This window comes from Podarcis filfolensis (assembly GCF_964270895.1).
Source record: "Podarcis filfolensis genome assembly, chromosome: 1".
NCBI lineage: Eukaryota > Metazoa > Chordata > Lepidosauria > Squamata > Lacertidae > Podarcis > Podarcis filfolensis.
Genome location: NC_139604.1, coordinates 126,290,592 through 126,313,624, shown reverse-complemented (window position 1 = coordinate 126,313,624; position 23,033 = coordinate 126,290,592). Strand labels below are relative to the sequence as shown.

Sequence of the window (23,033 nt, the reverse complement as noted above, 5' to 3'; positions counted from 1 at the left end):
TGCTTGCCTGGAAGAGTTACCTTGAGAACTTTACCCCAGGATGAGAATGGAAATCATGTGCCGGCAGCACAGCCGCAGCAAGAGGGCCCCATTAGTGAGAGCACACCTCTAGTTAGGAACAGCTTCAGGTTAAGAACAGACCTCCGGAACGAATTAAGTTCGTAACTAGAGGTACCACTGTATTAGGAGTGAGATGGGGCAGCTTTCTCCTTCCTTCCCAGCTGAGAGAGCCCCATCCTGCTCCTCCTTGCATGGGAGGAGGAGCTGGATCAGGGCTGCTCAGCTGGGGAAGTGGAGGCTCCTTCACACTTTTCCACTGAGGGGTGCGTGGCTCCGCTCCCCTCAAGGGAAAAGTTCAAAGGAGCCCCCACCTCAGCATCAGAGCCCCTTACACCACCTGAAGGCAGTCAGGCAGAAAAGGGGTTGGGGTCGGGGAAGGCGGAGGCAGCCCAGCACCTGCATCTGAGAGCCCCTGCACCCCTCTGATGTCTTTAAAGGTTTGAGAAGCTAGTCAATTGACCATGGTCAAATTTCCCACAATGTCAATAATGTTTTATGTAGATGGGCAGCCAACTTTTTAAATTGTATCATGGTGCCTTCCAGTAACTAATGCTGTGTATTTCTTGTTGCCCAGCCCTATGTAGTACACATGAACTCCACAGTTATGAGAAGGAATCTCCTGGCCAGTACTATATCCACGTTTTAAAACCATTGCCTTTACATACATGCTATCCCTGAAGTTCCAAGCAAAATCTGAAAGTAATTATTTGATCTCTTATACATCACAGACATAAATTTATATCTGCACAATGAAAGATCATAGATCTGTCAGTCATATCATCCTTTGCAAGCAGGACCCAGTTCAATTTCTGTCCACTTCAGCAAGCTATAAACAATAGCTGATTTAGAATATTGTTTCCCCTATTCATAATAACTAAACAATCTGGGTTTTTCTAATTAGAACTACCATCTCCCTTTGAACTGTAGTTCAACTGGCCTAAAACTTTAACACATTTAACCACCATTTGATCTGTGAATTGCCAAAGTTTTTATAACCACCTAACGGCCAAGTCAACCTCCCTGTGATCATACACTTTCAATGTTGTCACATACCATGCAAAATGCAACTGAAGTTGCAGACCCATGAGCTTTGAGAAGATTCTATTAATATTGAAATGCAACACTGATTTGTTTACCAAAATGCCACACAGGCCAACAAAAATATTTGGAAAGTCAGGTAATTCAACACACTGAAGAACATTTTTGTTTTGGCAGAACAGTGCTGGCTGATGATGGAATCAGATCATTAGGAAATTTTGGAATTGAAAGTTTGTGTGTCAGATTCTTGATGAGAATTTTTAGAAAGAAGCATCAGTCTGGATGGAATCTGGAGTCGTAGCTAAGCACTTCTTGTATCAGGTGCTGAGGGGCTTTAATTCAGGAGCCCTGCAGGAACAGGAACCAATTCCTCCGGCCCTTGTGCCACTATAGCTGCTTGTCGCTCAAGAAAACTCATTTTTTCAGATCGGGCTGACAGGCACAGCTGAGTTTGAGAGTCAACTGATACAGGAGAGCCAATCCCACTCCAATTCCTGCTCTCCATTTTTTAAATTATTAATTTGCATTATATAGCTCTAAAGCCTACCCTGCACAAACTTAGTCTGGGCAACTCATTTCTGAGAATGAACATGATCAACATTCTACGTTCCTGTTCTTGGCTCCACAACTATTTCCCATCGGATACCTGGCCTATTTAGCCAAGCCATATCCTCCCTTGCCCATATGAACTGTTGCCTTAACTTTCGAGTTACTGGTACCTGACATTTTTAAGAAATCAAGTGTCATGTGTCTAACACAGTAGTTCTTCACAAGGTGAATCAGTGAATGACCACAATGGAGAAGATGAGTACTCAAGTTCACTGTGTCAACCATACTCAAAAACATACGTGTATTTAACTTGTCATGTGCTTCCCAACTTCTCTCATTGTTAATCTACTTTCAGAGGAAGAAGAGGGAAGCCCGCTTGGTTTTATTAGGCCTCGGGCAAGCTAAATGGCATTAGCCAAGATTACATGTTCTGCAACCTCCTCTACCCTATGTGAGGTTTGTTTAAATGTAGCTAAGTATAGCATGACCAAGCTTCTGTCACCCAGTCCCTCTTAATGCAGCCTGGCCTGAAGGTTCACAACAAAGTTTGCCTGGACAAGGCCTCACGTCAGTCACATGGAATATGTTCATCTGTCCTTCATAAAGCCTGCTCTGGCACATGCTTGACAAATTCCACTTGCTATTCAAATAAAACAGGGTTTTTATTTTATTTTATTACATTTATAGCTAGCCTTTCTTCCATCATTGCACCCAAGGCAGCGGAAACCCATGTAACCAGATTCTTATGTGCCTTCAAACAATATATGAGGAGATCATCTTTGTTAAATTACTGAGTATTCCATACCTTGCTAATTGCAAGTTGACTAAGTGTAAGGAACAGAAGATATAAGCAGCTGCAGAACGAAACAAAGTTGGCAGCTCCAAAATTAAACATTTCATACTACAGTACAAGTTACTAGAATTATCTGTTAGTAAACACAGCGTCTATTTTCCATGTTTGCACACTTTTGGTAGGCTGAAAAGATCCAACAATAAAAATGAGAAAGGTAGAGAATATATACAAAAGCTTCCCAGATTTTTCAATGGTCCAGATTCCTAATGAAACTGCAGAAATTGTCAAAGCTTAAATGCTGCAGAAAATAATCAGGCTGTGTGATCAACCACTAAACTCCCAGCACATGCACTGTCTGCTAATATTGCAACTACATTATGATAAACAGAACTGGCAATCAGTTATTCAGCATAAGCATCAATAGAATTTACACATACATTACACACCTATAGAGCAGTTAAATAGTTCACTGTAATCCAGTGTGAACTTTCTTTCTGCATAAAGGTAGGTAGCCGTGTTGGTCTGCCGTAGTCGAAACAAAATAAAAAAATTCCTTCCAGTAGCACCTGAGACCAACTAAGTTTGTTATTGGTATGAGCTTTCATGTGCATGCACGAGATTAGGTGGTGGGATTAGGGGGCTTTAACTCTTTGCCTCCCTGTGTTCCCAATCCAGATTGGGCCTACTGTACCTGCATGGCGTTGGGCGCACACCTCCCATTGGAGCAAGTAGGGGCCCACTGCCAAGAAAATAGCAAGCAGTAGAGGGCCCAGTCCAGATTTGAACCCTAGCAGGAGGAGTCAGGCCAAAGGTTGATGCCCCATTCCCTCTGTGGCAGGATCCCAGTCCAACCAGGCCTCTCATTCCCACACTTGACCTTTAGCAACTGGCTGGGCGTCTTTTTAAACTCATAGATGATGTCTAAGTTTGTTACTGGTATGAGCTTTCGTGTGCATGCACACGAAAGTTCATACCAATAACAAACTTGTTGTTGTTGTTGTTTAGTCGTGTCCGACTCTTCGTGACCCCATAGACCAGAGCACGCCAGGCACTCCTGTCTCCCACTGCCTCCCACAGTTTGGTCAGACTCATGTTTGTAACTTCGAGAACAGTGTCCAACCATCTCATCCTCTGTCGTCCCCTTCTCCTTGTGCCAAACTTAGTTGGTCTCTAAGGTGCTACTGGATGGAATTTTTTATTGTGTTTTCTTTCTGCAAACAGCAACTATTATCTGACTCTTCCACAACTTATTTATAATTAAAACATTGTTTTCCAACTGATAAAGATTGGTAGAGCCTTACCTTTTAGCAGAGGCAGTGGAGTTAACTCTATAGGCTTGCCCTGAGACCGAAACTGGGAGGAACTTTGCGACCTCTTCTGCCTGGCTTTTCTGACGGACTTCCGAGAAAATCCGTCTACTTTATCCACTGATGGAGGAGTGGTTGGTGCTGAGGACATATCCCTACTGAAAGGAACAAAGATCTTTAAGAATTTTTCCAATAAATATTACACACACACTTCACTGCCCCTTAAAGATCATACCAGCAAGAAATCTGTCTCTAACTGCAGAGTTTAGTTTGGGAAACTGACTTAGAGGGCAATCCAATTTGTCCACTGGTCCATCCAGTCCTAGCATGACAAGATACATGCAATGAGAATCCCTCAATAATAAGGGACCAGTGCAATGAACATACATATATGCAGCTGCACCAGTCTTTATTTTTCTCATTCTTGCTCCAATTCACTTTTTTTTCTTTTTGAGGATATTTTTTAAGTTCATGCATCATAGCAATTATGCAAGCAACACAGGGAAAGCAAATTCATAACACCTTTAAATGGGTGGCATGAACTCTCCTATTCGGAATCGTTTCTGGAAATAACGAGCCTTTCAATCCTTATTGCATAAATACAATACTCCAGATACCCCTAAATTAATCTGACGATATTTTAAACATGTAATCAAAGTTATGTAATGCAATGTGAGTCTGACACTGAGTTCAGTTAGTCAAAGATGTATCATGTCCATTACCTATGGTGCTAACCTGCAATTCCCTTTTTCTTTTTCTTCCCATTTCTTGAGTCACTGAAATTGGGGGAAGTGCTGGGAGTGTTGTAGTCCAATTCCTTGCCCTAAGCCAGAAAACCCTAAAACTAATAACCCCTGTGAACCCACAACCTCACTAAGTAGATCGATTTTTAAAAATTACAACACCTTCTCCTTACATGTAAGGAAACACAAGATATTGTCATTATGGATTATTTAAACATACCATATTATATTCTTTAAAAATAATAAAGTTTTTTACTTATGATTTATTATTTTAAAATAGCAGCAAACATAATAGCAAGATCTCATACTGCAAATAGTGGCCACTGAAATCAACACAGGACACATTACTCAAGTCAATGGGACTATGCTATACACACAAGACCTTTGCAGGACAAAGGGCATTACTACAAGTATAAAATATCATTGAATATTGATTTAAATGTTTATTGCCCTGTGTCAGTCCAAAAGTTGAACTTTCATATATGAGAGTTCCATGTTGATTTTTAAGATGACCACTGCTGTGTAAAAAGCGCGGGGTGTGTGTGTCAGAATTGTGTGTACAAAAACTACAGTACTCTCAACCTCTACAAGGAATCACAAGTCCTTGTCACTCAGCAGTGAGAGCAGCTTTATCTACAACAATCCATACTTTTATCAACTTATCGTTCTCATGGCCGTTGCGGCATTGTTATCCTGACTAACACAGCTTGCATGTAAAAGATTAATGATACTGTGTTATTATTATGGTTATCAATTTAAGTATGAAAAATTAAAATATTAAATATACCATGAAGATGTGAGGCCTCTACTAAAGGATGCCACAGTTTTCCAAACTGAAGATGTATAAAATTAGCCTGTAAGCCATATTTGAGAGAAGCTCCACACAAACAACAAGGATGTTATTGGTCCTCAGGTGGGAACCCGAAACTCAAAAAAAAACAAACAAACCCTGCGCTCACAGCCCAATGCAAAGCATGCTTACTCAGAGGAAAACCTGGCTCTCACTCTTGAATAAGCATGCAAAGGCTGGTGCTGCACTCTGAGGTTTCCGGGCCTGCTAGGCAGGGGTTTATCCTCGCATTGTCAACAACCCTTTAGGACTACGTCTCCATCTCTCCTGGAATATTTTCGCGGCGTCTCAAAATGGAACGGCTAACCGTATTAATGGACAAGCCCTCAAGCAGATCCTTTCGACGGCGGGATCATTGTGTCAGCAAGAAGCTTTTGGCGGCCCTTCTCGGCTGTAAATTTAGCAACGCCCCCCCCCCCACCTTTCCAGCTTCGTTAAGGGTCTAATTCTAACCCGACGAGCCCCGCCGACAGTCGGCAGGCAACGCGGGGCGCGGAAGAGGACAAGAAGGGCCCTTCCCGCTTTCGGATCTCCCTCCCCGCGGCAGGCGGCTGCTTCCTTGGACATAATCATGCAGAAATAGATCTTATTTATTTGTGTTTGCGCGCGGGGGGGGGCGGTGTTATTAATATCCCGGCGTGGCCTTCCCTTCCCCTCCCCACCACCCGCTTCCCCCGAGCTTTCCCTTCTCACCCCCTTGGGCCAGCGCAGGCTTAAGCCGGGGATTACCGTTATTATTTTTAAGCGAGGGGGGCGGCGGGGAGGCGGCGTTTGGGCGCCTGCGGAGCAACCGGCTGTCAGAGGCAATGCGGGGAGGAAACACCGGCGGGCCGAGAGGGACGGAAGCGACCCGCTCGGTGACACCGGGTGACCGGGGGGGGGGGGAGAGACACCTCGTCCCGGCGGATCGGGGGCGATCCCCTCGCGCCTTCCCTCCAACGCTCCCAACACGCGCGGCCGGGCGGTTGCTGTCTCTCTCTGGAAGTTACCTTGAACCCTCCCGGCAGCGAATCCAGAGACGAGGAGGAGAAAAAAAGAGCAGCAGCAGCAGCAGCAGGAGCAAGGCCCCGATCCCCGGCGGAGGCGGCGAGGGCGAGCCGGGCCGGCGCGCGTGTGCCTGCGCCTCTCTCTGGCCGCGGCGCGGTTCCTGCCGCAGGAGCAGCGGCAGCCTGGTAGGCCTCGGCGGCCTCCCCCAGCGCAGGGCGGCGTTGGCGGCTTCGGGAATCAGCGGCGAGAGCGGCAGCGGCGGCGGCGGCTTCTCCTCGTCTTTCCCTCCGGTCCCATGCGCTGCCGCCCTCGGCCCGCTCCCGCCCTCCTTTCCCCCCAACGACACGGCGACGGCCGCCCCAAAGGCCTCCTCCTCCTCCTCCTCCTCCTGCGGTTGTAGCCGAGGCGGCGGCGGCGGCGGCTTCTCTCACATTCCCGGCGAGGCGGCCTCGGGGAAGGAGGGCGAGCGCGGCCCGAGCTGCCTTCGTTCGGGGTGCGGCGAGGAGGAGGAGGAGGAGGGAGGAGAAGCGGCGGCGGCGGGCGCTGCTCTTGCCGCTGCTGCTGCGGAAGGTTTTCTCGGGCGGCCTCTTTCCCTTTCTCCCCGCCTTCTGTCGCTGCGGCTGCGGCAGCTCTCGCTCGTCCCTATTGTCAGTCAGTCAGTCACTGAGCTCCGGCCATGGCCCTCTCCCGTCTCTCTCTCTCAAACACACACACACACACACGCTCGCTCGCGCCCTCTCCCGCTTTCTCCGGCGCGCGCACGCGCTCTCTCTCACACACACATACACCGTCAGTCAGTCAGTCAGTCAGCCGAGCCAGCCGTTCAGGCCCCCGCTCGCAGCCGAACATGCTGGGACCCTCGAGGCCCCGCCTCGCGCCCACGCCCCTCGGGAGGATGGCGATGGAGGGGGAGGAGAAGCCGAGGCTGGTCGTGCGCGTGCCGACACCGTTGACGTCCGCCGCCGCCAGAACGTCCGACGCGAAGCCTCATTGGGCCGGAAGCAAGTCGGTTCCTCCTCCTCCTCCTCCTCCGGCCCCTCCCCCCCCGGCTTCGTATCGCCTCAAGTGGCAGCAGCGAAAAGAGGACAAGGCCGCGGCGGGAGGCGAGTGGTACGGGCGTTTTCTGTCAGGGAAGGGAGACCGGCGGGCTCGCGGGGAGAGGCGAGGGTGGGTGGGTTGGTTGGTTCTCGCCGCCCCCCCCTTCTCCCCCGGAGTCCCGCGGTCCTCCTATCTCCCACAACGGCCGGCGGGGCGGTCTCCTGAGGGAAGCGGGGTGCTGCGCGCCGACCGCCGGGCCTTTGCGAGGGGTCAGCTTCCGCCTGGGCTCTGGAAATTAAGGGACTTGGGGGGGGGGGTGCGGGGATATTTTTTTTCCTGGGAAGGCTGAGGTAAGTATTCACACGTGACGCATTTCTCGACGCGTGGAGGAAGAAGCGGAAGCTCGCTGGCCGTGGCCCGTGTCGCCTTTTCGCGGATGCCGCGCGCGCGTGCGCTGATCGTGGGATCGCCCCTTTTCTCTACGAGGCGGATTTTGTTATTATTTTGCGGAGCAGCTGCCTGGCTTGTGGGGAAAGCGGAAGAAAAGCTACCCGCGCGACGTTTCCGAGAGAGAACCCACAAAACAAACCCCGCGGAGCGGTTTGCGCGCTGGTTTAAGGTGCGATCCTATGCCTACCTGCCTGGAAGCGGCAGCCTGGGGCGGAGACGTCTGAGAGGAGCCAGGCAGCGAGGAAGCCCCTGGAGCCTATCTGGGTGCTGCTTCCAGGCTGGAGAGGCAGCTGAAGAAAAGCAGCTTGGACATCAGAGAAGAGGAGAAGTTACATGTTCTTCTGCCCTGCCCAAATAACTTTTGGCGGTTTCGTTGCCTAAAAGAAGCTCGTTTAGTAGGCGTGGGTTAGTGTTCCAGGTGCAGTGATGCGCCAGCTGTGACAGATTGCAGGATGCAGCATGGTCTTGCCTTGCCTCTTTGGCCAGTCACTATACATGCCCTGGGAATTTGTCCTCGCTGGGGTGTTGTCCTGACTACATATGGGGATTCGTATGATGAAATACTCCAGCGTCCAAAAGTATTTCCTCTGTGTAAGGAAATTAGCTTGCCAAGGAGAAGATTCTGTCCTAGCTTCTGTATAAGGTTTCCACATGGAGGGAGGGAGTGATGGTGCTGGTTTTTGTATGGAGAAGTGTTGCAACATATGAAAAACCCCACCCAAAATTCCAGACCAGCCACGCCACTTCATTGCTTAAGAAAGAATTAGGGCTCACATCTGGGGCCCAATGAGATAATGATGGGGACAGTCAGTGCAACTTTTCTAGAAAGAGAGGTGCTGGGGCTCACCAAGAAATTCTCCTTTGTTCTCTTAGAATGGCAATGACACCTACTTGAGAGGTTCCAGAGCTGAGTTCAGGTGAGCTCTGACTGAAAAAAAGCCCTGGGGACAGCCATGTTTGTTTGCCCTATATGAAGGTGGGGGTTGCAAAAGGTGTCTGAAGGAAATAGACTGGAGAACGGCTGTAGCTCTTATGGTAGAGCTTTTGAAGTTTCATAGTTCCCAATAAATAGTTCAACCATGTACAGAGTGCACTTCCCTTGCCAATGACGAATCCTTTTAAAATAAAATGATCTTACAATACAACAGTATTTCAGACCATGCTATATTGCCATTATAATTGCAAAGAAAGGAAAGCTACAAAATGTTGGCAAGGAGCTCATTGTACCAGCCAGAAAAGTAGATAAACAAATGATTATGAAATTGAATGGAGGACCTATTTTGAAGAGGATTGCACTGAATAACAGTTCCCCTCAGCACCTTGTTGATGAGGTAGCCCATGATGTTCAAATAACAGTGACTTCAACAGTTTAATTTCCTATCCAGCTGGGCAAGTCAGTGTTTGGAAATTGTAATAGTCTTTTGACTTATGTAAGGTATTGCGGTACCAGCAAAAGGTGCACATTCAGTCCGTTTGCCAAATCATTTAAAGCTGACTTGAAGGGTGAGGCGATCTTCCTGTGCTTGGAGGAGTATTTTGAGAAATACGACAATCCACAGGTAATATTGCAGCAGTTGCTTCCAGTGGGACACCAGCAGTGATTGGCAAGTACTGTGGATCCCCCCCCCCCAAGTAAATAAAGAACTTTATTTTTGAACTAAATATCATGTTAATGTTTCTTGCTTGCAGTTGCCTGCAGTCCAGATCTCTGAGGAGTAAATTTGCCACTTCCATCTTGGACATTCGCCATCATTTTGAGCCCCTCCAAAGCCTAGAGCACTCTTGGAGCTCCAGGTGACTAGCAATCACACCATTGCACTGTCAGCCCCTGTTGTTCTTGGTCATGGAGCCTGCTCTGGAACTACCACAGAGATACAGATGGTGGGCTGTACACAGCTCTGGTGTAGAACCAGTTCTCATGATTGGTAATGCTCAAGGATGTGGACAAGGTACTTGAATCAGTCGGGGGACCGCTTCCCCTCTGGATCTTTGCCCCCATGGCTGATAAAAACTAGCAGGCAGAGGACAGCATGCTGGGCTAGGGAGGTGGTTAATGTCTCCCTGCGAGACAGGGTGGTCCCTGCCTGCTTGAAGGAGGCAGGGGTAAGACCACTCCTTAAGAAGCCTGCCCTGGATTCAGAAAATCTTAAGTAATTACCAGCCAGTTGCCAATCTCCTCTTCTTGGTAAGGTTCTTGATTGCATCATCGCAGATCAGGTTCAGGCACTCTTGGAGGAAACTGATTTTCTAGATCCATTTCAGTTGGGGTATAGGCCTGGTTTGGGCACAGAAACTGCTTTGGTCACCCTGTATGATGACCTCTGTCAGGGGAGGGGGGGAAATGTGTCCCTGTTAATTCTCAACCTCTCAGTGGCTTTCAATGCCATAGACCATAGTATCCTTCTGGAGCAGCTGTATGAGTTGGGGGTAGGTGGGTGGCACTGCTTTTCAGTGGTCAGGTAGTCTATTCCAGAGGTTGATACTTTTAGCATGTTCTTCAGCCCTGTGGAGCCTTCATTGTGGGGTTCCTCAGGGTTCAAATTTATCCTCTATGCTGTTTAACATCGACATGAAACCACTGAGTTGGGTCATCCAGTGTTTTGGAGTATATTGTCAGCAATATGCTGACGACACACAGCTCTACTTCTCCTTTACATGGGTGTGCAGGACAGTTGTTTTGCCTTGGTAAGAGACTGGATGAGAGTCAACAAATTGAAGCTCACTGAGGCACAGTTAGTGGGTAGTTCCCTATACCAAATGGATGGGCAGTTGCCTTCTCTTGATGGGGTTACACTCCTTCTGGAGGAGTGGGTACATAGCTTGTGGGCGCTCCTGGATCCTTTGCTGTCATTTGAGGCTCAGGTGGCCTTTTGCAATGTTAAGTGAAAATAGTAAAAATTTCACCCAGCTGCCTCTGCATACAAAAGTACAGTGACTCTCAAAGGAAGATTGTTTACAAAGACTAGCCAATTCAGCTGTAGAACTTCTGAAATATGTGGAACCATCACTGGGTAATGAGTTGTTGCACTGTAAAGATCATGTCTTATTTTGATGACTTATGTTGCAAATTTAATGAAATACAAAAAAAGCCTGCAAAGGAAAGGCATTACTACCATTCAAACTCAAACTATAATACCACTATTTCACAAACTTGCTGCACCTGTAATGGGGAGCTGAGAATAGTACTTCAGAAAATGAACTATTGATCTATACAACACACCTTTCCTGAATTGCAGGGGGTGGACTAGATAACCCTCAAGGACCCTTCCAACTACAGTGGTACCTCGGGATGCGAACGGGATCCGTTCCAGAGCCCTGTTCCCATCCCGAAGCAAACATAACCCGTGTCTGTGCAGGTCACATTTCGGCGCTTCTGCGCATGCGCGTGATGTCATTTTGATGGTCTGCGCATGCGCGCATGGTGAAACCCGGAAGTAACGCGCCGCGGAGCGCAACCCGAAAATGCTTAACCCAAAGCATATTCATCCCGAGGTATGACTGTATATGATTCTAATATTTTAAGGTTTGTTTTGAATACTTTGAAATTACAGAATGCAGTTTTCTGATTGGATTAGGATGTATCTCTGCTCTACTTGCAAACACGAAGTGCAAATGTGGAGCCTAACCTACAGCAGGAATTCATCTAAAGCATGAATTTTGAGGCAAAAACACTTTTCAGTGGTTGCTAGAGCAGTGAGAACTGCTGTCAAATACCCAAACCACTGCAAGCATATTCAGGTCCATGCAGAGTTAAAGCTGGATTCATATATATTTGTGCTCTTCTGAACAAACAGAGAAATGGGCTGAACATTAAGGAACAGTGATACCTACAGCCAAATATTCATGTACTTGTTGAAGCTCATTAAAGGTAAAGGTACCCCTGCCCGTACGGGCCAGTCATGTCCGACTCTGGGGTTGCGCGCCCATCTCGCTTAAGAGGCCGGGGGCCAGCGCTGTCCGAAGACACTTCCAGGTCACGTGGCCAGCGTGACAAGCTACATCTGGCGAGCCAGCGCAGCACACGGAAACGCTGTTTACCTTCCCGCTGGTAAGCGGTCCCTATTTATCTACTTGCCCCCGGGGGTGCTTTCGAACTGCTAGGTTGGCAGGCGCTGGGACCGAGCAACGGGAGCGCATCCTGCCGCGGGGATTCGAACCGCCGACCTGACGATCGGCAAGTCCTAGGCGCTGAGGTTTTACCCACAGCGCCACCCGCGTCCCTTGAAGCTCATTAGAAAAGATTTAAAAATATGTATTGTTGTTATTTGCACTTTTTCACTATATAGATAATGGTTCATAGTAATAGTGATTGATTGATTAATTAATTGATTGATTGATTGATTGATTGATTAGTAAATGTTGATTATATATTGATATTTCTTCAGTTGCCTTCATTTACATTCCTAAGAATTTGGTTTGGGATCAGCAACAGCTTTATAAACTCATCAAGGGCTCAGTGGATGTTGGGAAACCCTGGTGTAGTAGATAAGACTAGATGGACTAAAAGTGTAAATGTAGAACAGCTGCTTATGTTCATCCTGACAAATAAACATACACCTTACCTTGCCGTGCCCCATCACTTCAGACACTTTTCTCATTGCCTGGCTGACATCTGGCATTGCAACCAGACCAGAAGAAAAGTGCCTGAAATAACAGAACACAGAGAGATAAACTATAGGAGGATTCTTCTTCCTCATACCTGTATGTACCTTTTCTAAAAATTATACACCATATCCCACCCATCCTTTTTCTTGTTTACATGAGCTTAGCAAATAAGAATAATAAAATATTGCCGCCCCTTCATTAGATTCAAGTTGGACACCCAATAATAAAGGGTGCTTTATCTCAATGGTATATCTGATAGCAAAGAGATTATGTTGAAGGATACCGTGCTACCAACTCCTATCATGTGACATGCAGATGTCTGACCTTGAAGCAAATGAAATATTAATTTGTAAAAAGCACAGTAAGTATAACACATTTGAAAATATTCAGCTTCCTTTTTGGTGTAGCTTATTTTAAATATTTGGTTATAGTGTGGAAAACCTCATTGAGAAACTAGATATAATTATATGCTGATCGGTATGTGATATGCTGAGTTGCACAATATTTTTCTATATAATTATTGATTTGATTGCATTATATTTATAAAGTATGTTACCTGGAGGAAAGCAGTTATATCTCAACACTTTTAATTGCCTACCATGCTCACAGTGATGCAAATAAATATTATTAAAGGTTGCCATCCTAAGCACACTTACTAGTGAATAAGGCCCATTGAGCTGGATGGGACTTAAGAGTAAACACACTTAAGGACTGTGTTGAAAGGGGTGGGCTTTTCCACCCTTTTAATGCATATTTGTGCTAAGGAGGTGGCATTAAACATGGAGCATGGTGATACGATTTTATGTGATGTTAAAAGTTGGTGTTGACCATTTTTGCTCAGACCACTTGTACAGCTATTGCTGTTAGACTCTATAGACTCTGTATCTAATAAAGTGTACTCTGGTCCACAGAAGCTCATACAATAATAAATTAGTTGGTCTTTAACCATCTAACTTGATGCTTTAAACTAAAGCATCAAACATGGCTAGTTCTCTGGGCTTAGGTGGTGACCCTTAATCATTTTCTCTAAAACGTTCCCTGTAACTTTTTTCCAGACTGCTATTACAACTTAAGAGATTTGAGCACTGGAAGCTATGCAGTAATTAAGGTAGTTCTTGTTTTCAGTCATTTTAAATATGCCACCTTTATTTATGTGTGTATGACTATGAATGGTATTATAAAGCACCCAAGATTGTGAAACACTGCAATTAAAGTAGAGCACAACTGCTTTCCAAGAAACTGTGTGTGTGTGTGTGTGTGTGTGTGTGTGTGTGTGTGTAGTGGCTTGAATATCTTTTGGCTATTTAATACATAATGATATCTGTGTTTGCTGATAGAAATTACAGTTGCTTTCAACATTCAATGATATTCTGCTAAAAGCCACTAGAGATGGCTTTTACAAAATACAGATCAACTGTTGAAAGAATGAACACCTGACAACTGTAATGTTTGGGACGTACTGTTCTGGCTAAGAATCCCTGCCCAGCAACACTGTGTGAGGCAGATTTCAGTTGAAGATAGTACATGTTAAGTAAAGATGAAGATAGAATTCCTCAGAGGACCTGTCAGTGTGGGGTAGGCAAGTCAGAAAACTCGAAGACAGCAGCTACTCCTCCCAGCTGTCAAAGCCAGAAATTCTAAGATAATTTGCATAATTCCTTCCTATTGGAGCAAGTGGGAGGAGTAATCTCCAGGATACAATTATCAGCTGATGGAAATGCATTATTAGCAGCAATTATTTTCCCAATACTGCTTTGGAGTATATTTAAATGGGGGGAGGGGAGGAATCTTACATATTAGGTCTATTATAATCTCATAATTTAGGATTGTTTTGTCAATAATTGTTCAGTCACATTCCCTTCTGTAGAAAACAAGAAATTTACTAGCTTCATATATAGGCTGATGATGTCTGAATAGGTGGTGACTGGAAAAGAAAACTTGGGAGTTGTGGGGTGGCACAGGGGAAAAGTAACCCTTGTTTGCTGGAGGTGAACAGCAAATTCCTTGGTAGGTTCCAAGGCATAGTATAAAGGCATACGGTGCAGCTGAAGCTAGGCAGGTCTCTGTCTGGCCAGTTCTTGAATGGGGAGAACCCCATGTAATTATCCGTATTTTTCGCTCCATAAGGTGCACCTGACCATAAGACACACCTATTTTTTAGAGGGGGAATGCAAGAAAAAAACTTCTTTAAAGGGAGTGCTGAGCAGAGCCTGTATTCATCCCAGGGTCTGCTCAGCTCTCTCTTTCACGAGCCGCAAGGAGCGTGTGTGCGGCGCTTGCAGGCTTTTCCCTGAGGAAAAGCTGACGGGCTGCCTTTCTCCCTCCTCAGGGAACAGCCCCCAAGAGCTGCACACACGCTCCACGCGGCTCTTTAAAGGGAGTGCGGCTCTTGGGGGCTTTTCTGGGAGGTGGGGTGCGCTCTGTCCCTTCCCCCACCTCCCACAAAAGCCAGGGATAGCCCCGCGAAGCCTTTGCAGGCACGGGGATGAAGGCTCCCCGTGCCCTGTGGAGGCTTCGCGCGAAGCTAGAACAGCTAGAGGGAGCGCTGCGCAGCTCTTGGATAGCCCCACGAAGCCTCCGCAGGGCACGGGGGTGAAGGCTCCCCATGCCCTGCGGAGGCTTCACGTGGCTAAGCCAGAAGCTAGAACAGCTAGAGGGAGTGCTGCACAGCGCTCCCTCTAGCTGTTCTGGCTTTGGGATAGCCGTGCAGCCTGCATTCGTCCCGTAAGTCACACATTTCCCCTTACTTTTTAGGAGGGAAAAAGTGCGTCTTATAGAGCGAAAAATACAGTATATCATCTTGAGAGTGGGAAAGGGGTGGAACATAGCAACCACCTAAAATAAAATAAAGGGCTGAAATGCCTTCAGTATGAAGAAACGTTAAAATGTCTGGTGCTTTAGAAAAAGGTGTTGAATAAGGGGAGATGTGATTGGGGTTTAACAAATTATACAGTTGATAGAAGTGGGGAGGGGAAATCACAGGGGAGTATTGTTTGCCTTTGTGTCCTGCTTGTGGACTTCCTGACTGGCCACTGTTGGGAGCAGTGTTGACCCCTGGCTCAAATCCAGCAAGGGGTTTCTTGTGGTCTTATCATTCTGTCCTCAAAGTCCCAAGTGTCATTGCAATCCTCAATCCATTTTCTGACACATTTTTCCTCTCTGAGGATCATGCAGCTACACTATTTTTGGCAGCTAGCTGAAAATAACTTCCGCTGGCATCGAGAAGGTAGTGGTAATTTGGAAAATTCAGGAGAACTTTTAAAAAGTGATAAAGGGCTGGAAAGGAACTGAGAATGTTTTCATCTAAAAAGAGGTGGCATGTGCACCTCTTTAAAAATAAAGCATGTAAAAAAGGGGGTGACACTTGTTTATCCACAATATAAGAAGTAATGGGGTTAAACTGGAAAAAGAAAGCTTCCAAACTATAAGGCCTGCTTGTCCGAAGCGCAAGCCATCCAGAAAAAGCTCAAGAAGAATCTGTTAGGAATGAATTCATGTGATTCTGGGATTGCAGCCACAATGAATTTACTGTGCTATTATTCATAACATGTCTAAAAGTATATGTGGAATGAAAGAGTTTTATAATAGAACCAAAAGTGCACCAAGGGTTCTGGTGTTGACGTAGTTCAATTCACCATTATCACTTCTAGTTCATATTTAAGGTTTCTGTGAATTCAAACATCACAACAAAGGAAGCTTAGCCAAGATTTGATGTAGGGTTGCCACCAACAACTTATCTGTCTGAATTTTCGCTGTTTGAAATATAGCAGCCCTATTTGATGTAATATATGCATTGGCAAATCAGTTTATAGTAAGCCAGTAAACCAGAGTTAAAAATCATATTTTGAATTGAGCTTGTAAATAATTATTTTACAAACTCTGGTTTGGCATGCTGTCTGAACTGGCAAATAATTGATACAACAGTTGCTTTGGTTGCTGACCCACAGAGGCACCAATGACCTCATGAATTTACAATGCTAGGTGCTTACAGGATGGAAAATTAAAGTAGGAATGCAGCTCTAGAACCATGGTTTGTATGTTGGAAGTTCAAAACATAGTTTCAGTTCTATACTATGATTAGCACAAACTATGGTTTGCTATGTCTCAACTGAACTGCTGGTGGCTGCGTTTTTATGTATTACAGAAGCAAAATTACCCTGAGCAAACTCAACTTACGCTTTTAGAAGGTATACAAACATGACTAGTTTTGCCAGTATGTGTATGGGATTGGGCAAGAGAACATGCATTCCAAGGAAAGCATGAAAAACAGGCACATCATCCACTTTCCATGCAACTGCATGTGCATTTGACCCACAGTTCCTGATCTAAATTTTTTTAAGTGGAACGGATTTCCTTAACTGGAGCAGTATGAGGAGTTGCAGCAGCGTTGAAGTTAGACTTACATTGTACTTTTTCTTCCAATCAGCAAACTTTCTCCTAGCTTCCTTTTCTTATTTGTCGGCTTTCCTTTTCTTTCTTGGACATTTCCCATGAATTCTTGCTTCTCTGTATTTTTGAGAAAGGTCAGAATGTCTTTAACTATGTAATGTAACTGATGTACACCTCATGGCCATATTTGCAAACAGCAGCAGCTTAAGTGTTGCAATTGTACGCTTAATTTACATCTGGGTTTATATAAAAATAATTGTGGTAATGTATAATGGCTTTTCTATATCCTGAAGCATCTTAGTCCTCTTGAATTAGAAAGTCATTCTCTGAGAAAACCCATTGAATTTGAGGGATCTCAGTTAATCATGACTGATGTCCATTGAATTCAGTTGGTCTACTCAAGAGTATGATGCAGCTCATTGTTGTCTTCTGCTGATATGACTGTGAAGCTCCACAACTACCCTTTAGCATAGACAGTCCCACTGAATATATTTGAAGAAGAATAGCTGTCCCATTAATAGATCTTTTGGAAATGCCCTTGTTCAAAATTCAACAAATTGCAAGCACTCATGTTTCAGTTATGATCATTTAGAGGGATTTTTAAGATATTTATCAAGATAATTCCTTTTCCAAAAAAAAATAATTGAGAGGGATTTGAGTGCCTACCAATCAAAATATCTCAAGCTGAATGTATATATGTGCTTGCCAGTATCTACTTGTGTTTTCTGGGATTTGTGACCTCGTTTGTGACATATCTTCTGTGTCATATAGAGTAAAAGCTCACAAAACTCTACAAAGCACGTAATACTTTTATCCATGGTATTGAATTCGCAATCAGGAAAGCAAAAGGGGAGCCATTCCCCACAAAAGTATATTCATGGGAATATGGTGCAGCTTCTAATCAATTTTTATGTAAGATTGGCACAGGGTGAAACGATTGGCACAGGGTGAAATCTTTAGTGAACTTGAAAATGGAAGAGTTATATTCATCACTTAAGTGTTCATTTGCAAGTCTAGTTCTTAGAATACAGTTGTAACTGTTCTGCATGTATGCTCCTAATGTCTGAGCCAACTGCTTATTTCTACCAGTAGGTATGTGGTCAGTATCTCATCTAAGACTACTTTAAGGTTTTTGCAGGAATTGTGACTTCCCTTGTGGGTTAAACCACAGAGCCTAGGACTTGCCGATCAGAAGGTCGGCGGTTCGAATCCCCGCAACGGGGTGAGCTCCCATTGCTCGGTCCCCGCTCCTGCCAACCTAGCAGTTCAAGAGCACTTCAAAGTGCTCTGGCGGGAAGGTAAACGGCGTTTCCGTGCGCTGCTCTGGTTCACCAGAAGCGGCTTAGTCATGCTGGCCACATGACCCGGAAGCTGTACGCTGGCTCCCTTGGCCAGTAAAGCAAGATGAGCGCCGCAACCCCAGAGTCGGCCACGACTGGACATAATGGTCAGGGGTCCCTTTACCTTTTCCTATTTTTTTAATGTTTGGGCCAGTTATGCGTTTCATTTTGGTTTAATATTTCATTTATTGAGATAATTTCTGTACTGATTTACATTTTTTGAAGAAAAAAGACTATTGAGAGATTTGCAGCATCTCTCTTAAAGCATTACAAATATGTTATAAACTATAAGAATAGAACATTATAGCCAATGCTTTTCTCTGCCGCTTTGCTTCTATGGTTGAAGCACTGTAGGTGGGAGATCTATAGTTAATTAAGGAAATAGGGGTGCCCCACAGGCTTCTGGGAAGAGGATGCCCCCAACCTTAATGGCCCGATGGAGACTGGCCAAAGATGGACGTGAGGCCAGCACCTTACCTTGGAGGCAGCAGTGGGCACTGCTGGGACTACATGGCAGAAAGGCTCTCCTTCAGCACCGGGAACTTGGCTCCCAGGCAGGCCTTGCACGCAGCAAGCACAAGAAAGGCCAGCGCATTGCCTGCCTGCCCAGCCTCCCACTAGTCTGTCCATTCCCAACAGCAAGGGCTGGTGGACTGACTGGCTGGGCTCCCTCACCCACTTGCTTGCTAACTTAGCTGAGGCCACCTCAGCTCCTGGCAACCAGCACCCCTTGGCCAGCCCCAGAGGCACCATTTGCCTGGGGAGGTTGTAGTAATTATTATTATTATTATTAGTATTTATTATTTATACCCAGCCCATATGGCTGGGTTTCCCCAGTCACTCTGGGCGGCTTCCAACAAAGTATTAAAACACAGTGGTCTGTTAAAGATTAAAAGCTTCCCTAAACAGGGCTGCCTTCAGATGTCTTCTAAATGTCAGGTAGTTGTTTATCTCTTTGACATCTGGTGGGAGGGCGTTTCACAGGGCGGGTGCCACTACCGAGAAGGCCCTCTGCCTTGTTCCCTGAAAATTGGCTTCTCGCAGCAAGGGAACCACCAGAAGGCCCTCGGCGCTGGACCTCAGTGTCCGGGTAGAACAATGGGGGTGGAGACGCTCCTTCAGGTATACTGGACCAAGGCTGCTGCAACAGACAGCCGCACAAGCCTTTAGGAGGCAGAGATGTGAGAGGGCATAAGAGGAGGGAGGGGAGGAAAGAGGGACAGAGGCTAGTGCCCACAGCACCCCTGACCATCATTCAAGACACCCCAGGGTGCCACGGCACACTGGTTAAAAACACACTGAAATAATCCTTTAATGTGAAGTGAATAAACAGTTGCCACTGCTAAAAGAATCGTGGAGTTTGAGGCCAGACACAACATCAATCTGCTTTGGTGGAGTAAAAAAATGCCTTTCTGAAGTGAAACAACCACACTTTTATACACAACCATGTCTAAGAAAACTCTGGTGGCCTGGGTTGTGTTTGCTTGTTTGTTTGTTTGCTTGCTTGCTTGCTTGCTTGCTTGCTTGCTTGTTTGTTTCTTGCTTGTTTGCTGAAAAGCAGCAGGAGGGAGCCGTTCTCAGTTGAGAAGCAACTGGCAGGAAAAATATAATCGAACCGTTGCTTCCGCTCCGCAAAATCACTAGCGTACAGAATTGCTTTTCGGCAAAGAACTGGGCTGTCATTTCATTCAGTTGCATATCTTGCCTTGTGTGTCCCTGTCATGTCATTTTTTGTTCCTGCTTCCTTTAGTTCCATTTCATTCATTCCTTGCTTATTCCCTTTTGGCTCACTTTTCCGCTCCTCACCCCTTCCCAACACTCACTCTCTGCTCATTTTCCTCCCTTCCCCTTGTTTCCTGCTCTTCTCCGTGATGCTTTCTTCAGAATGCTTTCTCTTCTGTCCCAACTGTCATCGCCAACTGCTTCAGAATACACTTGAGTCCAGAGTTCTGCCCTTTCCTGCCTCCCTCCAACGTGTGAGATAGCCACCTCCCTAAAGGTTCCTTTCAGGTTCAAAAAGCGAAGGAAGATGTCCTGCTTACTCGTCATTCGCTGTGCTTTCTTATTACTTCCGTTCTGGGAGTTGGGCTGAAATACGGCCACTGTGCTGAATTATTATTTTCACTTGAGCTGGAATCACAAGCATAAAAAGTAAAATTTTGCCCTGTCCGTTGAACCTGAATCCACTCCCCATGGAGGACTTAACGGCCTGTCAACCAGATTTTGACCTGCCATGGTGCCACTAAACTCCTGTGAAAAGGACTGGAAAAATCCCAGAAATTGTCAGCTGCCTAAAATGTTGCTTTGGTGCCAAATTTCCATCCTTCAACAAGACTCGTACTTTTTAAAAAAAACAACAACCTGGACAGCCTTATTCTGACAACTAAAAATCTGCAGTATTTTATGCCCACTTTTGCAACAGCAAAATTCTGGGATAAGGCAGACTTAATGGTTCTTATTGCTATTATTTGAGTCTACCATAAGAGACCCTTCCCTTCATAAGGTAGCCTATATGTTTTGTAATGTGTACCAATCACTCCTAGTGCCTTCAAAATGCCAAATGCTGTGTTGCGGCATGATGGCATTAAGAACACTGAGCCTCCAACAGCTAATTGCATGCGTTACCGGTAATTTAAGAATGGCACTTCCTATATTCAAAGCTATCCAATGCCTGTTGGATTGTTAATAGATTTTGATGAGGCATATCAAGAAATGTCACTGACAAGTTGGAATAAGTTTTCATTAAGCTACATATTCATATTTCTCACCCCCTTTCATATTTAAAGAGAAATGCGCTGTTATTGCTATGTTAAAAGCTATAACTGACTGCAATTAATCACAATAGTTTTACACTTCTGTTGTGGCCAAACTGAATTAACAAGTTCTAAATCTGTCCAGCCCTGTCTTTATTGCCTTTTAGCTAGTGCCATCTGATGTAGGGGTAGTATTGAATTAAGTTTTACTCAAAGCAGAAATAAATGCAAATGAGGTTAGGTTTGTTAATTTCAGTTACTCAGTTTCTGAGTACAACTTAGTTGAATGCCACCCTAGGAGACTGGCGTTTGGTAATCTTAATCCTGCCTGTAGCATATTGGGTGGCCATTAGGATTAAAAAAAAAAACCTCCCTGATTGATTTTGTTTTATCTGTAGCACAGAGGTGATCACCCAACCCAAAAGGCACTGTTGAGTTCATGAATATTTGCAAACTCCCACAATGGTTATTGCTTTGTGGCCTTCATTTGAAAAATGTGGTGCTACAACTACTTTTGGAAAAGAACACCATTTAGAATGAAATGATTTTAGAATGTATTTTAATTAATTGACCGTGATTTTATATAAACTGTGTTACTTTTACTGTTGTTAGCCGCTCTGAGCCTGGCTTCGACTGGGGAGGGTAGGATATAAATAAAATTTAATTATTATTATTATGTGTAGCTATGTTTTAGGTGATATTTTCAGAGTGTGTCAGCAACATAGAGCATTGGTTAAATATAAACAAAGCTGAATTATTCATAAAATATCCTGTACTTTTTATTGTATATGTTCGCTTCATAGCTAAAGTTATGGTATATGATCCGATTATCTAAAATGGTAAGATCCAGTCACTTAAATTATTAATGGCACAGACACTTTGTTTACTTAATCCATTTTTAAACCATCCTTCATCAATTAAGTTCCTAAATTCAATAAAACAATAGCATTCAATATCATTGAGTTGGAAGGGACCCATCTAGTCCAACGTCTTGCAATGCAGAAATCTCATCTAAAGCATCCATGACAGATGGATATTGATACCATATGTATATGTGTGTGTATATATATAAACATAAAATCTACATCACAAAAAAACTTAAGATTAGTTTTGTGGGAGATCCCAGTTCCTCTAGGGAGAATTGTGGTATTCAGTTATTTCAGACTGAGCAGGAACCTAGACGGTTAATCACTGAATTATGAGTACCGTACATCACTAAGAATATTGCCATCTAATGGCTATGACTGCAGCTATTGCTAGAGCATGTAACATGTCCAGCAGGCATTGTGCACGGGTTTTGGTTTTGGTTGTCATCGCATGGATTTTGTATTATGAACCAATTCGCAACAGTTGTGGTGTTTTTAGGTGATGGACAAAAAATGGTCACATTGTGCATTCAGTGAGAATGATGCTGACTGTACACATTGGACGGGGGGAGGAAATAGTCTTTCTACAGGATTTGCACATTTATTTATTATTACATTTATATCCCACCTTTCCTCCATGTGGTTTCTCTCCCTCCCCACTGTGTTCTCACAACCCAGTGAGGTAGCTCAGGCTGAAAAACAGCTGTTCTCCCAAGGTTGTCCGATGAGCTTTGTGTCCGAGTGGGAATTTCCACCCTGGACTTGCAATTCTTAGTCCAACACTAGTGGTGAAGGGGGGTCATCTCTGCTGAGAATGTTGCCTGTATCGTAATAGCTAACTCTTCACAAATCAAAAGCGCCCATAGAATCTCATTCTCCCTGGATAATTTGCGAGCTGTTTCTTACGTAACACACAGGCATGCAGCGAGAACAGGTAGGGCTAGAAATAAGAAGCTGAATGAGCTTGTGATTTTGACCCGGGCTGTTTTGCGAAGCCACTTTAAATATTTGCAAAACCCACAACGAAACTATGTGCAGGCCTGCATAGTTTATGCATAACTCGGCATGTTACAACCAAACTTCATGTTACTATGTACAGATCTTGTAGGGATTTAGGGGATCTGAACAGGACTAGCGCTGCCGACGTTTTGTTTCCTTATTTCCCTAGAAAACCGCTAGGGCTTACACGCTGTAACGGGTGGTACTACATTGTGGTTGCTGAACTTGGAACGTAGGCAGGTGTTAGACAAGGGAGTGGAGCGAAT

At 45.0% G+C, this 23,033-nt stretch overlaps 1 protein-coding gene and 1 long non-coding RNA gene across 12 annotated transcripts in view; one reads left to right on the top strand and one right to left on the bottom strand.

Annotated features, from left to right (window-relative positions):
* PPP2R5E (protein phosphatase 2 regulatory subunit B'epsilon) overlaps positions 1 to 20,088 on the bottom strand; it is an 88,553-nt gene extending 68,465 nt beyond the window's left edge. For 2 of the 11 annotated variants that reach the window (XM_083615245.1, XM_083615250.1), the window contains exons 1-2: positions 6,330 to 7,183; positions 3,742 to 3,902 (exon numbers count right to left, since the gene is read on the bottom strand). In XM_083615245.1, the coding sequence (XP_083471371.1) occupies positions 3,742 to 3,898 (157 nt within the window). In that variant the 5' untranslated portion in view covers positions 3,899 to 3,902; positions 6,330 to 7,183. Of the gene's footprint in view, positions 1 to 3,741; positions 3,906 to 6,069; positions 6,296 to 6,329; positions 7,226 to 16,823; positions 16,927 to 19,972 lie in introns of those variants that run through there. The other 9 variants (XM_083615240.1, XM_083615243.1, XM_083615247.1 and 6 more) reach the window with 9 other exon arrangements.
* LOC310766374 lies at positions 7,295 to 12,189 on the top strand. The gene is made up of 2 exons (XR_014550109.1): positions 7,295 to 7,437; positions 9,505 to 12,189. It is a non-coding gene; the product is annotated as an uncharacterized lncRNA (long non-coding RNA).
* Positions 20,089 to 23,033: the final 2,945 nt, after the last annotated feature.